The 17,443-nt window shown below is 34.3% G+C and overlaps 1 protein-coding gene across 2 annotated transcripts in view; it reads left to right on the top strand.

Annotated features, from left to right (window-relative positions):
* LOC133178574 (uncharacterized) overlaps nucleotides 1–17,443 on the top strand; it is a 50,340-nt gene that overhangs the window by 1,417 nt on the left and 31,480 nt on the right. Inside the window, exons 1-4 of one of the 2 annotated variants that reach the window (XM_061313287.1) lie at nucleotides 144–194; nucleotides 515–639; nucleotides 5,797–5,906; nucleotides 9,747–9,867. In XM_061313287.1, the coding sequence (XP_061169271.1) occupies nucleotides 169–194; nucleotides 515–639; nucleotides 5,797–5,906; nucleotides 9,747–9,867 (382 nt within the window). In that variant the 5' untranslated portion in view covers nucleotides 144–168. Of the gene's footprint in view, nucleotides 1–143; nucleotides 195–514; nucleotides 640–5,796; nucleotides 5,907–9,746; nucleotides 9,868–17,443 lie in introns of those variants that run through there. The other variant, XM_061313288.1, reaches the window with a different exon arrangement.

Genomic DNA, 17,443 nt, shown 5'->3' with positions numbered 1-17,443 from the left:
TCTGCCTAAGTTCAACCACAGATACATATTTGTGATACACTGACTTTATGGGACACCCATAGATTTTGACATTTGTAATTCAACAATTTATTTTGGAAATTTGATTGATGTAATATTAATAATTTGAACTTTTTTTTTTATTCCAGTAAGAACAAAACCAGGAGACAGATGAAAATGGAGAGTATCTTTGTTGCGTATGTAATAATTAAAAACACATGTAAAATGTTAAATTAATTAAGTCCTAAAAATGTAATTGAAATGAAGCTAATAATAAATTCATGTATAGATAACCAGTCTAAAGAAATTATTTCGTACAAGGAATTCAAACAAAATCTTTTCTCCCATGTAAATTAGTGTGAATTTGCTTAATATCTTTGATCCAGTATGACTTATGGAAAAAATCGTATGATCAATCATCTGTGATGAAAAGCCTATAGCAATGAAAATATTACTTTATTCAGCATTGTATTTAAAAGATTACTGTCAATTTGTTAATTATTTTCTTTCTCGACAGAAACTTTCCATGTGCCGCATTGTCTATGGGAGTGACTGCTCACAATAATGTATTACAACTGAATATTGAAGAGTTGACAGAAAACCTCTCAGCTAACATTAAAATTGAGAAAAGGGAGGAGAAAGGTATAATTACCAAGATGTGTACTTGTGTGTAGACACACATGTATGATGGCCGATATGAGCCGTCAAATTACATGTAAGAGTAACTCTATTACGTACGCAGAATTAATTGACTTTAACAGTAATACCAGTATCATTTTGTTCATGCATGTACATCTTTGTCAATGATAAAACGCTTGCAGTTGTATTATACAGGGCTCTGGATTCTCTATATTTGGGGCCGTTCCAAGGCCCCATTCCCAATTCCAAAAAGGTATCTTTTTTCCCAATTGAATGTGTTAATTTTCCCAATCTGTTACTTCCCCATGTATTGCAGAACATTTAGTAAGAAATGTAGTTATTAAACCTGTTAATCATATTTCTCTGTATTACAAAACAGAAATTTTGTTGATAACAACCACCAGAAACTCAATATATCATGAATATAATGTATAATGTCTGGTTATGATTTTCCCAAAATTCCCCAAAAGGTTTGCTAATTTTCCGAATATTTACGGCCCTGGCCCCAGTCCCAAAAAGTGGTGTGAGAGCCCTGTTATATATTTGTACATGTACAAATCTTTAGACAAAATACATTTGAAACTACTTAACATTCCTTTACATGAAGTTGTCAGTTGTAAACGGAAAGTAGTGCAGGGCGTCATGTATGTGACAAGTTACGTAACGTATGCTAATGCCTCATATATGGAATCAACTGTGTGTAAGCCTATCACAAAAAGAGGGATAACTCTGTAAATCCATCCTATGTTTTGCTAAAGTAATGAGAGAAAATTTCCCATTTTTCATAGAGGTGTAATCTGATTTAAACAGTTACAGATAATCATTTCACAAAGATAATTTAAATTTGCAATGGATGTTTTGAATTTAACTTCATTTATTTTTAGGTCACCTAAGTCACTCAGGTGACCTATTGCTATCCGTTTTTGTCTGTCGTCGTGTGTCGTGGGTTAACATTTTTAGCTTCTTCTCTGAAATCGCTCCAATTTCAACCAAATTTGGCATATAGCATCTATGGATGAAGGGGAACAAAAATTGTGAATTTCATGGTCCCTGCCCCCCTGGGGCCTGAGGGGTGGGGCTAAAACCACCAAAATTAATGCAATCTTTAAAAATCTTCTTCTTTACTCCTGGACATCAAGCAGTCAAACTGTTGGCATGATTGTAATGAGCATTGATCCCTCTACCAAAATTGTGAATTTCATGGCCCCAGGGTCAGGGGTTCTAGTGCTAGGGTGGGGCTATATAGATCAGATAGTGAAAATGCATTATTTCTTTGAAAATCTTCTTCTCTGCTCCTGGGTATTAAGTAAAGTAACTAAGTACATAGTTATGATGAGCAAGAGTGCCTCTTCCAAAATTGTCACATTCATGGCCCCAGGGTCAGGGTTTCTGGTGTTAGGGCTGGGCTCTATTGATTATATAGGGAAAATGCATTAACTCTTTGAAAATCTTCTTCTCTGCTCCTGGGTATTAAATAAAGTAACTAAGTATATAGTTATGATGAGCAAGAGTGCCTCTTCCAAAATTGTGAAATTCATGGCCCAAGGGTCGGGGTTCTGGTAATAGGGTGGGGCTCTATTGATTATGTAGTGAAAATGCATTAATTCTTTGAAAATCTTCTTCTCTGCTCCTGGGTATTAAATAAAGTAACTAAGTACATAGTTATGATGAACAAGAGTGTGTCTTCCAAAATTGTGAATTTCATGGCCAAAGGGTCAGGGGTTCTGGTAATAGGGCGGGGCTCTATTGATTATATAGGGAAAATGCATTAATTCTTTGAAAATCTTCTTCTCTGCTCCTAGGTATTATTCAAACAGAGGAAGTGCATGGTTATGATAAGGAAGAATGCCTCTTCCAAAATTATGAAATTCATGCACCCTGGGTCAGGGGTTCTGGTGAAAGGGGGGGGGGGCTCTATTGATTACATAGTGAAATTGCATAATTTCTTTCAAAATATTTTTTCTACTACTGGTTATAAAGCTAAGAAACAAGTGTTTAGTTATGATGAGCAAGAGTGCTTCTTCCTTCCAGAATTGTGAGTTCATGGCCCCTGGGTCAGATGTTCTGGTGTAAGGGTGAGGCATTATTTATTTAATGATATAGTAAAAATGCATTTCTTTGAAAATCTTCTGTGCTTCTGGGCATATTCGAGGCAAACAGAGTAAAAGTTTTAATATGCAAGGGTATTTTTACTAGAATTTTGAACACATGGACCATTTAGTCAAGTGTTCTGGTCCTGGCCAGGGCTCTATTAACTTGTATTCTGCTGAGCAAAGTTATTCCCCTTTGCCATTCACCTTTGATAATTAATCACTGTAAATAATGTATTTGAAAGGTTAAAAGAATACAAGAATTATGCAAGAATATTTATTGTATAATACAAAAAATTCTTTCATAGTTTTAATGATCAGGTAGACTTGGAAATAATAGATGAATAAAAATGAGACAAAAATAACTACAGTGCGGACTCGTTATTACGATGTTCATTTTGTCACGGTAAAATATCGTAATACCGAGGGCAACGTAATAAAAGTTCCCAATAAAATCCAGTAAAACATCGTTTTGAAAGCTTGTTGTTGTATTAGGAGGTGTATTTTTCTCCTTTTGTTTCCTTCTTCTGTTCAAATTCTTCCTTAAAATGCTATATACATATAATTTATTAATAACTTATCTTGAAAAGATATCTTCATGATGCTATTTCTTCTATTTCCTTCATTTTAAAAGAAATGTGCACATTTTTTATAAAAACTTTGGCAATCTTCATTTATCTGCCGCCATTTCCTTTTACTTTCGTTACTAAATAAATAACAACAATTAATACATCACTTGGGCAGTTTTGGGTGTTCATTGAGCTTAGAGCTGCAGTGAACAACTGATGAAAGTGGGCAGTGTGATAGGCATATTCCTGGACAGGATTTGAGAACACACAAGCTAAATGTCAAAATAAATTTGAATTTTTAAATTACTGAACAGAGTTCAATTAGCAGTTCAGCAATTATCGATTTGTATTTCTGCTGACATCTGTGAGGTAGTCCAAGCCACTATCCAAGCTGTTAAAATGTTTGTGGAGTTCAAATTTGCCAAAATTATGTTTGATACCCAAGCTGTCAATTCCCGCTGTTTAACTGCAAACGAAATTACACATTACGTATTTAACATACATGCATACGATTAAATGTAACCCTTTATTTAATAAATAAATTTTACTTATTATCCATAGTAAAAAAAATAAAATAAACTTTACAGAGATAGATAAACTAGAGACTACATTCATAAATAAACAGTTTAATTGTTTAACAATGGCTTTGACACGTCTCCAATTCTGCTGACCTCGCTAGAACAGTCAAGGTGTGTGCAGTCAAGCGTCACTAATCACCTAACGCCCTGCAAGTTAACAGTCTTTCAGAGCACAGGTGTTTCAATGTTTATTTAGCGTCTCCTTAAGTGTCTACAGTCGATCAACACTGAATAAACACAGAGTGAAAAAAAATTTTGGACAGAATTTTTACATCGTAATACCGAGTCCCGGCATTTTAGGACATCGTAATAAACAGTTCTATTTTGTATAGATTTGTTAAGAAATGGTTTTGTGCTTTGAATTTACAACATAATAAGCATTCTATCTTATAAAACTGTCACCGCAATAATGAGTCCGCACTGTAATCTTTTTAAATGTTCTTCAAAGGCCTAGAGAGGCCAATGTGAGAAGTATTATTTTGGCGTTAAAAAATAGACATTTTGTTACTAGTCTGCATGGTAATAGTGATAAATGGGGGAAGACAGATACTAAACCAATTATTTTGTTGATGCTAATCATACTATTTTCCTGCTTTTGGGCAACAAAGCTCCATTATCAGTTTATGGATCCTTTAAATTGTTGTATTGTACTTAGGTGACCGTTAAGGCCCTTGGGCCTCTTGTTTGAAAATTTGTATGTGTTAGCATTTTTTTTTTTTTTTTTTTTTTTTTTTTTTTTGAAAAGATATTTTTTTATCACCATGATCACATATATTTTGTGCATTCTAGAGTTTATTCATTACAAAACAATATCTGTTGCAATTTCATGTAGTTTGATGTTTTGTAAGTATAACAGGAATTCTGGTAACATGGTTTCCGTAGAAAAACATTGTTTTTTGACCTCCCTAAAGCCCGCTCCCCACAATCTGAAAATTCCAAAATCTTATTTCTCATCTTCATGACATCACCAGTTATATTCCAAATTAATGATGATTTGGCTAAGTGTAGAATGTAAGAGGAATACATTGCTTTAATTTGCTTTTCAACTCCAAATTGATCCCCAAGGTGAAAATGTAAATTCCTAAACCTTATGGCACACCACCAATCATATTACAAAAGTTGAGTTGGACTACAGTACTTTAAATATAAGAGCATGGAGTTTAAGGAAGAAGATAGTGTGACAGACGGATTGGACCAGGTTAAGAACAATACATGTTTACCCAAACTTTCTTTAGAAAGTGTGTTTATAGTAATAAACACAGTGTAAAATTTTATATAATGAAATTGTCCCATATTTAAACAAAACTGTAAATGTATTATGTTTAGTCTGTACGATATTTGGCAGAAATTGATTTTTCAACAAATAAGTTATTAAGCACATCTCTGGATTTGCTACTTAAAAATATTAACATTCAAGGCATTTACTGATGCTCTTGACTTAGAAGAAGCTAGCTGTCTTCTCTGAAAGGTGCTAAATAGAATACACAGCCAAATGTGATACATTTACTGTAATAGTAATTAACAGGCCACCCTTAATTTACCGATTTTACAAGATGTTATTTGCGATCTAGTACAGTCAAACCTTGTTATCTCGAACTCGAAGGGACCAAGAAAATACTTCGAGATAATTGAGGATTCGAGATATCCAGGGTAAAGTACTTAAGGAGTAAGCAGTTTGGACTTAAAAAATCACTTCCACATATCCATGGTATTCGAGATATCCGTCTTCAAAATACCAAAGTTTAACTCTTAGTTCAACTTAATTCTCTGAAAAGTTTATTGTCAAAAAACAGCTTTGGAAAAGTATATAGCTTTTAGTTTATATCTCATGCAGATATGTGTAGCATACTGGTAGCTTAGAAAAGGGCATCAAAATATGGAAACAGTAAAAGCTTGCAAATGTTTTATTTCTTATTTCACCAGGAGAAGTGTGTAATGTTACATATTTTGAAACCGGGCAGAAAGAGACTTGGAATTACTCAGTCATCTATGGTTTTGAGTTCAGATACCTGGGCACCACTAAGTTGGTAGAGGTAAGCTGCTTTATTTCATAAGATCTTTTTTAGATCACCTGACCCAAAGGCTGAAGTAAGCTTTTCTGATCCAGAAGTGTCCATCATTCATCTTTCATATTATCATTTGTTGTGTGGGTTAAATATACATTACATCCTTCCATCTGTACATCCATAACATGGGGGGGGGGTTACCCATCTCTCATCTTCAACTCCTCCTATACTACTGAATAAAATTTAACAAAACTTTCACAGTATTCTTATTTCATAGTGCCAATATGTACCTCCTATTTTTCATTCTAATCATGACAGACAGATATTTTGGATTTCCCATAGCCAAACCTGGACACTGCCATCCTTTCTATAATATCAGGGGTACCTATTTTGTATCTACAACTCCTTCTATATCACTGAATAAAAATGAGAACTGAACAGAATTTTTATTATACAGTGCCATTGTGCACTTCCTATTTTGCAGCAAAAAATTGACTTTCCTTTTATACTCATATGGGAGTGGGGGTTTTATTTTGTGAGTGTAGTGCTCACAGTACCTCTATTTTTTTTTTTCCACTTTGGACTAAGAATAAATTGAAATTTCCATATTGATACAATTAGTTCTGAAAAGTTATTTCACCTGCATGTGACTTTCACTCATGTGAACATAACATTCAGGCACATATACATGGAATTTAAGGCTGTGGGGGTGGTGTGTGTATGCCCCTCCCCCATTTCTTTCTGAATGCAAAATTATAATAGTAAAATTTTGAGTTAGTTTGAAAATTTCTGGTCCCCCCCCCCCCCCAATTTTTGATACAGTATAGTAAAATTCCTCCTGCATTCTTGGATCCTAATACCTATCAACCCGAAATAAGATAATCATGGACTTTGCAGAATTCTCCTCTTTTTTTGACTTGTCAAAGATTTTTTTTCAGGTAATTTGTCATTGTTTTCCCCTTATAATTCCCCCTTGCCTTTTCAAAATCAATGGTCTATCTACTTTCCTGACATTTATTTTTTCTACATTGCACCAAAAATAGATTAAGAAATTCCAAGTCAATACAACTAGTTAATATGTATATTTTTAATCTCTCGAGCCCCACTGCATTTAGCTAGGACTCCAGCAAGATGGCATGGTTTAGGGTGAGTTAACCATGCATCGGACACATACCTTGCTTCGGACAACTTTCAGCAATAAACTTTCATTGAACCCGAGTCTCCCCGTGTTTTTACTTGTTTCTGTCTTAAAGGTAAAGATATAAACTTTTTAATGATGTCGATTTTTATTTCCATGTTGTGATAAAAATACCACAAGAATGGCCTTGAAATTACGTCATATTTTGCATCATCAAAGGGGAGTAACCAGAATTTTACGATTTTGCAATTTTTAGAGTTGTCGCTCTTTTAAATAGACTTCAACGGAACGAGTCGGACCTAGGTAAAATTTATCAATGATTGATAATTTTACAGAAATTTTTCAAAAATTTTACTTCAATGTTTGTAAAATAATTTTTAGAGTTGTCTTTTACTAGTATGTTTATTTCACCGTACATCGGACACAAATTAACCATGCATCGGACACTTTCCGATGCATGGGTAATCACTTCCATTTTCATGTAAAACCCAAATGACAGCTGTTTTTTACGGAAATAGAAAATAAAAACTCTAAATTTTCAGTGAAAATACAAATTATCGATATATGACGACTAGAAGTGGACTCAATTTACTTCTTTAAACTAGATTATTTTAACCCACGAGACAAAGGCGCGAGTTGCCATATTACTAGCATTGTAAAGCCTTTCTAAGGCGATGTGATGCAACTAAAATCTCTTCATATTTGTGGATCGAAATGGTCATTCAAATTTAATTAGAAGTTTAATTTTTTAATAAAAGATAAAAATGTTTCGATATCAGTAATTTTAAAGCACAGAGATCAAGGTATGATATTTTTCTGGTATAAATATCGTATGTCCGATGCATGGTGAATATTGTCCGATCCATGGTGAATTCTGACTTATTTCGAAAAAATCGGTTTTTAATGATATTTTCTCAATAAATAGGGCACGAATGTGTCAAAAATTTATAATTTAACCACATACTACATGTTAAGTTCCATTTTGATAATATTCGGCCGGTAGCGATATCGGTAGAACTTGTTGAAGTGCAAGGGTGTCCGATGCATGGTGAATTCACCCTATATCAATCATTTCATAAAGTAAAACAATCAGTACTATGTTTTCAGTCAATACTATACAATTAATTATCCCTTATGAGGTCAACATGGTGAAATAAGGACCCGAGACCTGGCCCACGAGGTGACCTGCCTCGGCCGGGTCAGGTCAGCGAGTGGGCCAGGTTGAGGGTCCTTATTTCACCATGTTGAACTCATAAGGGGTAATCAATTGTTTTATTATACCGATATAAGTCAAGACAATTTTTGTAGGCTTAATTACTAAAATAATCAACTGTGTATTAGATCTACGATCTGTTATTATCAGTGTTTCATCGGGATCGGGATTCGCTAGTGAAGTTGTTTACTTTTCGCCTGCAAGTCTTGTAAGTTTTTGCACCGCCGATTTATTAAAACACTCTGTGATTGTCAGTAACATGCATTTTAATAAATTCACAAATACCATTTCCGAGTACAATGACAATCTGGTGCAGACTTTTACTGTACAAAAGAGCCAAGTCTGCATTCGTTGAATTTGACATTGTAACGAAAGTTTCAATGAAAACGATAAATTTTATGACGCATCTAAAGGACAATCGTATTCCGTATCATAAAAAGACTATACATATTTTTATAACGGCATTTTTTGTAATGAACAGTCATTACTGTATGCATTAATTTTAAAATTTGAATGGAATTTGGATTAACAGGTCATTTTTAGCGGTCATTATTTTTATTGACCGGTCATTATACCCCACGTGCAATGATTCCTAGGTCATTATTGCTGTAAATGGTACTTTTTGGAGTCATCATTGAGTTTAAAAGCCTTCTAACAAGCCAATCAAATTTGAGTATTCTTAATAGAGGTATAATAATACGATTTAGCCACCCTCGAAGTACAATATTCACCTCACCCTTCAGGCTCCATGAATATTGTACAGGTGGTTAAATCATCATATTGACCTCAAAACAGCAGTAATTGTATAATAGCCAGTGTAGTATCTTGAAACTTAATTATTCTGAAACATTTTCATGTTGATTATGATAGAGCCATTACCTGAAGTCAGTACGGCAATCCCATATAGCCAAGAAAGAAATAGTCAATTCTTATTTTGGGGCCACTCAAGGTTGATATGTTTATTGAAAATCTTAATTGGTTAACATATACTATAGTCATTGTCTTCTTACATGGTTAACATATATTATAGTCATTGTCTTCTTACATGGTTAACATATACTATAGTCATTGTCTTCTTACATGGTTAACATATATTATAGTCATTGTCTTCTTACATGGTTAACATATACTATAGTCATTGTCTTACATGGTTAACATATATTATAGTCATTGTCTTCTTACATGGTTAACATATACTATAGTCATTGTCTTCTTACATGGTTAACATATATTATAGTCATTGTCTTCTTACATGGTTAACATATACTATAGTCATTGTCTTCTTACATGGTTAACATATGCTATAGAGTTCTTTCAGGAATTTGTAGAATTGAGAAGGAAAACAATAATAACCAGTAGAATAAACTCTAAACAAAGACATCTATTGAGGAAAAAATAACATTTTAAATAAATTCTTTCTCACTTACTTGCTCTTACATACATTTTTACAAAGAAGTATCAATAATGATCAAAATTATAAGGAATCAATGTAAGTGATAATTTTTTCAATCTTTAGCACAAGGTATGGGATGGATCCTCTCAGTTCAGACCTTTGGTTTCTGATGTTAGTATAAGCAATGAAAGCCCCTTGTCCTATGTTTTCAGATTGGAGATAGAGGGAATAACTCTAAAGAGAGGTAGGTAGTATACTTAATCAACAGTATAGATGTCTTTTAAAGTACATGTAAATATCATTCATATAATTTGTATTTCTTAGTTTTTCAGCTCACATGAGCTGAAGGCTCAAGTGAGCTTTTGTGATCACATTTTGTCCGATGTCTGTCTGTCTGTCTGTAAACTTCAATTTCAACCAAACTTGCCACAAAGTATCCTTGGGTGAAGGGGATTCAAGGTTGTTCAAATGAAGGGCCACGCCCTCTTTCAAGGGGAGATGGTTATAAATTGGTGAAAAATTAATGGCATCTTTTTAAAATCTTTTCAAAAAAAAAAAAAAAAACGGTCATGGTAGCCTAGTGGTAGGGCGTTCGCTTCGTGATCAGGAGGCCCGGGTTCGATTCTCTTTTGCCACGCCGTGTCAAACCTAAGACGTAAACATAGGTACTGACTGTTCCTTTGCCAAGCGCCCGGCATTAGAAGTGAAAGTCACAGGTCTTCAGATATTTCCCTATATACAATCAATCAATCAATCAATCTTTTCAAAAACCACTGTGCCAGGAAAAATGAAACTTATGTGGAAACACCCTTAGGTAGTGTAGATTCAAATTGTTTAAATCATGACCCCAGGGGGTATAGGTTGGGGCCACAATAGGTGATCAAAGTTTTACATAGAAATACATAGAAAAATCTTCTCCTCAAGAAGGACATAGCCATGTGTAGTCATAGTTATATGGAAGCATCATCAGGTAGTGTAGATTCAACTTGGTTCAAATCATGACCCACGGGGGTAGGATGGGGTAACCAATGGGCAATCAAAGTTTTACATAGAAATACATAGGAAAAATCTCAAAAAATCTTCTTCTCAAGAACAGCAAAGCCATGTTTGGCATATTTATATGGAAACAACTTCTGGTAGTTTAGATTCAAGTTGGTTCAAATCATGACCCCCGGGATAGGGTGGGGCCACAATGGGTGATCAAAGTTTCACAAGGTAAAATGTAGGCCCATGGGCCTCTTGTTTTTTAGCTCATCTCAACAAAGTTGGGGGAGCTTATGTAATAACCTCGGCGTCGGCATCCCAGGTTAAGATTTTTGGAGCAGTTTTCTTTTCAAGTACTTCTATGGCCTATATTAGTCAGAGATGCATGGAGGATGCTTCTAGTGTGTTTCATTGTACCAGTCAAGGTTTCAGATGCTGCAATTTCAGCTATAAAATGACCAGGTTAATGTTTTTGGAGCAGGTTAAAGTTTTTGGAGCAGGTTAAAGTTTTTGTAGCAGGTCTTATTTTCAAGTAACTATAAGCCCTATATATTGACCAAACTTGCATGGATGATACATCTAAGAATGCTCACTACTGAACTTGCTTCGGATGCTAGATCTGACCTACATTTTCCGGATGAGTGACCAGGTTAAAGTTTTTGGAGCAGATCTCATTTCCAAGTAATTAAAAGCCCTATATCGACCAAACTTGCATGGATGATACATCTAAGGATGCACACTACTTGACTTGCTTCGGATGCTGAATCTGACCTATATTTTCCGGATGAGTGACCAGGTTAAACTTTTTGGAGCAGATGTCATTTCCAAGTATCTATAAACCCTATATTGACCAAACTTGCATGGATAATACATCTAAGGATGCACACTACTGGACTTGCTTCAGATGCTGGATCTGACCTACATTTTCTGGATGAGTGACCAGGTTGAAGTTTTTGGAGCAGATGTCATTTCCAGGTAACTATAAGCCCTATATTGACCAAACTTGCATGGTTGATACATCTAAGGATGCACACTACTTGACTTGCTTCAGATGCTGAATTTGACCTATATTTTCTGGATGAGTGACCAAGGGACGAACAATCTCAAACTTGCTTCGGATGCTGGATTTGACTTACATTTTCTGGATGAGTGACTAGTTTTAAGTTTTCAGATAAGTCTATTCCCAAGTAACTGCAAGCCCTATCAGACCAAAATTGCACAAATATTGCATCTAGGGATGCACACTCCTTAATTTAGTTTAGTGTGGGACTTTGCCTTACTTAAAGACAACATTTGTTGAGGTGAGCTCTGTAGTCTCTGATTACCTATGTTATTGTTTATCTACAAGATGCTAGTCCTTATGGTAATCGCTGTGTCCATCTATCCATCCATCAACACTCTGTTAGTACAAAATAACGAGAGTGCCTTTCAATTTGCCTTTTTGACTTTTAACCTTGACCTTTGACCAGGTGATTCCAAACACCTGTCTTTTTCTGACATTTAGTAATCATTATCATGACATTTTTTAAGAGTTAAAATGGATATTGATTTATTATGACGTCGAGCTCTTGAAGCTCGAACGTCATCTAGCAAGCGCCAAGTTGAAATCAATTGCGACCGGATGTACACGACCGAATGTGTCAGTCGATGCATCCGCAATAGAAAATAGCAATAGCTATAAACCAATTTCTTTGAAAACGCTCAAAATGGCTAAAAGCTTGAAAATAAAATTGCATCAATTATATCTGCAATTAATTCTATTACAAAACAATGATATTATGTTTAATTCTCACAAAGAAAAACGTGATGGTTGTTGCGGATGAATTTCTGCAGGAAGGGTGCATTGAATGACATGAATAACATTTTGGAACGACAACCGTGTAACATAAACAACACAACAGGAGGTAAAAATAATTACAAAATTACATAAACATGAATACTACAAGACTAAAAAGATTGAATTTCTAAATCTTAGCTTTACTTATAAAATCTTCTAACCAACTCTATCCTAAAAACCGATGATGTTGACCAGTATTACTGTATTTCTCCATTTCCTCCATTTCCCAGTATACCGTTTACCATGCCCTATCGTAACTCGATCGTAATTGTAACAGAGCAGAGTCATGGTTATAGTTTAGATGCAATCACTAACACAACGCTTTCACATTGGCAATTAGAAAAAAATATTATGTAAATTCATGAAATACTTCATAGTTCTTCAATTGACTGAAAAGAATTTAGCATGAACATGTTCGACAGTGTCTGGTCAATTTGAACCCTGCTCCATTCGGACCATGACATAAGGTCCCAAACTGTAATTGTGATATTTTGTTTAAAACTATTTTTTTATTATTATGTCTCCTGAGTCACTCACTTGACTTACTGCTATTTTCAAATTCAAAAAGATCTTTTGAAATTGTTTTTCTTGTTCAACGTACGTCATTGAAGCCTTTCAGGCTTTTGATATCCTTATAACATTATACTTTCTTTATAAATATAATGTACATGTAGGTGCAGAATGGAAGAGGAAGACACCTTGGGGTCATTTGATCAAAGATAAATGTCAAACTTTGAAATTATTTATATGAACCTTCCCTTACAGATATTTCTGATAAGTGACTTATAAGTGATATATTCTTTTACTTATAAGTTGTTTATACTGGACTTATACTTCACAGATACATTTAACTTATTAGTGACTGATTAGTGACTCATTGGGATTTTATATGCAAATAAGGTGTTTGACCTATAAGTGACTTTTAAACCAAGTATTAGCCACTTTTGCTTTATGCAAGTATAGTCACTTATAAGTGACTTATAAGTCAAGCATTAGCCCTTCATACTTTATCAAGTATGAGTCCAGTATGAGTCATTTTAAGTCACTTATAAGTGAAGTACAGCACTGCCTTTAAGGTCTTAATTTAGAACAAAACTTCCAATCATGCAGAGGTTGCATGATGTTCAAAGTTTTTTTTTTACATATGCATATGTATCTGCACTTTAGATGAAATAATCAAGTTAACATTTTATGAAAAAAATTCCCTCTCTGACATATGACATTCTTTGATTATGCAAACTTTATATATATTATTTCAGTTCACAAACAAAAATGTTGGACAAAAAGTCTTCAAGATTTAATGACCTTGCATGAGGCTTCTTCAGATTTATGAAATATGAAAGCATTTAAATACTGAGTCAATTGATTCAAAATTTCAGGCAAAGGAAGTTAAAATAAAAAGATGATGTAGATAGATCCTCCTTGTTGTACCTGATGTGAAGACATACTCAAAATAAACTTGAAATCTCCAACAACATCCTTTCACAGACACTAACTTAGTTTCAAATTCTTGTTGTTTAGCTCTGCAGAGACAAGGTTTCTGATTGGTTATCTTTGAATACCCACAATGCAACTCAAAAGAAGTGTACTATAATGTAAAAATTCTAAGTCCACACTTATTCTGGCTAATACCTTACTGATCTTCTCTTACAAGTAAAGTACATTTGAAATATCACTGATATGTGGCTAATCTTCACTTATAAGTGAAGTATTAACAAAATCTGTTCCTTACTTAAACTTACTTTGACTTATACATGTAGTACACTTATATGTAAATTTCAAAACTTATAGGTGACTTGCTTATAAGTGGTTTTTAAAACATAAGTTTCTATTGTTTTTTTTTTCTGGTAGGGTTGTGCTGCAAAATTGATACATGTGCATTGTTATAATGATGTTCAATGGTGCAGTACAGTAGTTGTGGTATTTTGAAAAAGTAAAAATACTGTAAATGTACTTCCTTATTCCACTGTTAGAATCACAAAATCTGTTCAATCTACAGGTAGAAATAGCATGGATTTCTTTGATGGTCATTTTGTGTTCTTAATTAATGCATTTTAAATATGCTGTAACAAATTTCTGCAGAAAAACTATGACCACATAAGTAGCAAAAAATAAACCCCAGTCAAAATAGTCTTTCTACAATTCTACTTTTAACATTTCCTAGTTACAGGATCTCCTACATAACTCTTCTAACCGGGGTGGAGATGGGGTACAAAGACTCTGTTGTCTTTCAAAGTCAAAAGTTGAAGGAGCACTAGACACCCCCTTCCCCACTGCTACTACTCCTGTGGGTCCCTAAATTGACAAATATCAGCTTTTAAACTTGGCAAATAAGAAAAATTTGCCTGGCAACTGAAAATTTGCATTGGTGCCTTTTTTTTTTTATTAGTAGCCAGCTGGCACCTAGATTGTAGAGTTCACTGACAGGTTTGACTGTAGATTTTTAGGCCACTTGCTGCAACTCAAGATTAAGCCTACTACTAGTGTCATGTGTGACTTAATGATATGTAATGGATATATGCCGAATACTGTTCTATATGTAAAATTATCAGACTGTTTGAGGCCCGTTAGGGCCGAAAACAGTCTGATAATTTTACATATAGAATTGTATGAGGCATATATCTTACTTAAAACATTGCCATTTAAATGTCCAAAAGTTACCTGGAGGAGCCCAATAATTACACAATAGGAGTTCAGGCATCAATAGTTTTCTACCTGAAACCATCTAATAAGTAAAACATTGCTGTGACGTCATGCCTTTGTTCTTGCAGTCTAAAAATTTACCTGTAGCCGTCCGATAATAATAATTAGCAGTCCAATAATATATTATCGGACAGCAGTGATAACAAAATCGGACAGTAGTTAAAAAACAACAACTAGAGTGAAATCAAGGTTTAATTTGTCCAGAAACCAAAAAAAAAAAAAAAAAAGTTAGGGAGAAAAAATTCAGGGAAAGCGAACGCGAGGAAATTAAGTTGTTAAAAATAGCAAATCCAAGAAGAAACCGGAGTTTTAACCTTCCTCAAAAGTAACACTTTCCATTCGGTTCTTTGTAAAGCATTTTCGATACAGCACTGTGAATAAGCCAATTTTAATCCAATTCTGATAAAGAACCAGTCTGCGAATCTCTTCATTTAACAAGGTTTGTTGGCCAATGACCGCACTTTTAAAACCTAAGATTTTCATTATATCATCCAATCAAAATTTTCAAATAAAAATCCGCATTTTTACTTTAAATGCATTTTGAAGATATCATCCAATACTGTATCTGTATCAACGTCAAACGCACTTAATAAAAAAATCTTCCAAATCATAAAAAAATCCTTCATCACCTAACCACTGGCCATTGTTCCTGCTAAGCCAAGCGACTGCCATTGAATGAATGAAACAAAAGAGTTCACTCACTGATTTTACTGTCTAAAGAAAAAAAACTTTCTCTTTTCTTTTGTCTACTTATTAGATGGTTTCAGGTAGAAAACTATTGATGCCTGAACTCCTATTGTGTAATTATAGGACTCCTCCAGGTAACTTTTGGACATTTAAATAGCAATGTTTTAAGTAAGATATATGCCTCATACAATTCTATATGTAAAATTATCAGACTGTTTTCGGCCCTAATGGGCCTCAAACAGTCTGATAATTTTACATATAGAACAGTATTCGGCATATATCCATTACATATAGAATTGTATGAGGCATATATCTTACTTAAAACATTGCCATTTAAATGTCCAAAAAGTACCTGGAGGAGTCCAATAATTACACAATAGGAGTTCAGGCATCAATAGTTTTCTACCTGAAACCATCTAATAAGTAAACAAAAGAAATGTTCTTTTTTTTTTTTAGACATTTAAAGCAGTAAGTGAACTGTTTTTTCATTCATTCATTCAATGGCATTCATTTAGCTTGGCAGGAATTACGGACAGTGGACAAGTGATGAAGGATTGGATTTTTTTTATGATTCGGAATATGTTTTTTTCTTAAGTGCATCTGACATTGATACAGACACAGGGTTGGATGATATCATCATAATGCATGGAAAGTAAAAATAGGGGGGTTTTATTTAAATTTTTACTTTGATGATGTAATGAAAATATCAGGCTTTAAAAGTGCGATCATCGGCGGACAAACCTCATTAAATGATGAGATTCACAGATTCTCTATCAGCAATGGATTTCAATTCGCTTATTTACAGTGCTGTATCGAAAACACTGAACAAAACCAAATGGAAAGTGTTTATTTTGAGGAAAGTTAAAACTCAATTTTTAGCTCTACTGGTCAGAGACCAGAAGAGCTTATGCGATAGTAAGGTGTCCGTCGTCCGTCCGTCTGTCTGTCTGTCTGTCTGTCTGTCTGTCTGTCTGTCCGTCTGTCTGTAAACAATTTTTCAAAACGCTACTCCTCCTACAGTTTTGGTCCGATTTCAATATAACTTGGCACACAAGTAGACTACACTAAGATACATAATTTAGTGCATCGGTTTTTGATTTCGATGGACGGTGTTGCCATGGTTACTAAAAATAGAAATTTCTGTGAAATTCCTTTAAAACGCTACTCCTCCTACAGTTTTGGTCCGATTTCAATATAACTTGGCACACAAGTAGACTACACTAAGATACATAATTTAGTGCATCGGTTTTTGATTTCGATGGACGGTGTTGCCATGGTTACTTAAAATAGAAATTTCTGTGAAATTCCTTTAAAACGCTACTCCTCCTACAGATTTGGTCCGATTTCAATATAACTTGGCACACAAGTAGACTACACTAAGATACATAAATTAGTGCATCGGTTTTTGATTTCGATGGACGGTGTTGCCATGGTTACTAAAAATAGAAATTTCTGTGAAATTCCTTTAAAACGCTACTCCTCCTACAGATTTGGTCCGATTTCAATATAACTTGGCACACACGTAGACTACACTAAGATACATAAATTAGTGCATCGGTTTTTGATTTTGATGGACGGTGTTGCCATGGTTACTAAAAATAGAAATTTC

This window comes from Saccostrea echinata, unplaced genomic scaffold (assembly GCF_033153115.1).
Source record: "Saccostrea echinata isolate AGI-Se365-2 ecotype Australia unplaced genomic scaffold, CSIRO_AGI_Sech_v1 ptg000003l, whole genome shotgun sequence".
Lineage (NCBI taxonomy): Eukaryota > Metazoa > Mollusca > Bivalvia > Ostreida > Ostreidae > Saccostrea > Saccostrea echinata.
This window is presented reverse-complemented; position numbering and strand designations above follow the sequence as displayed.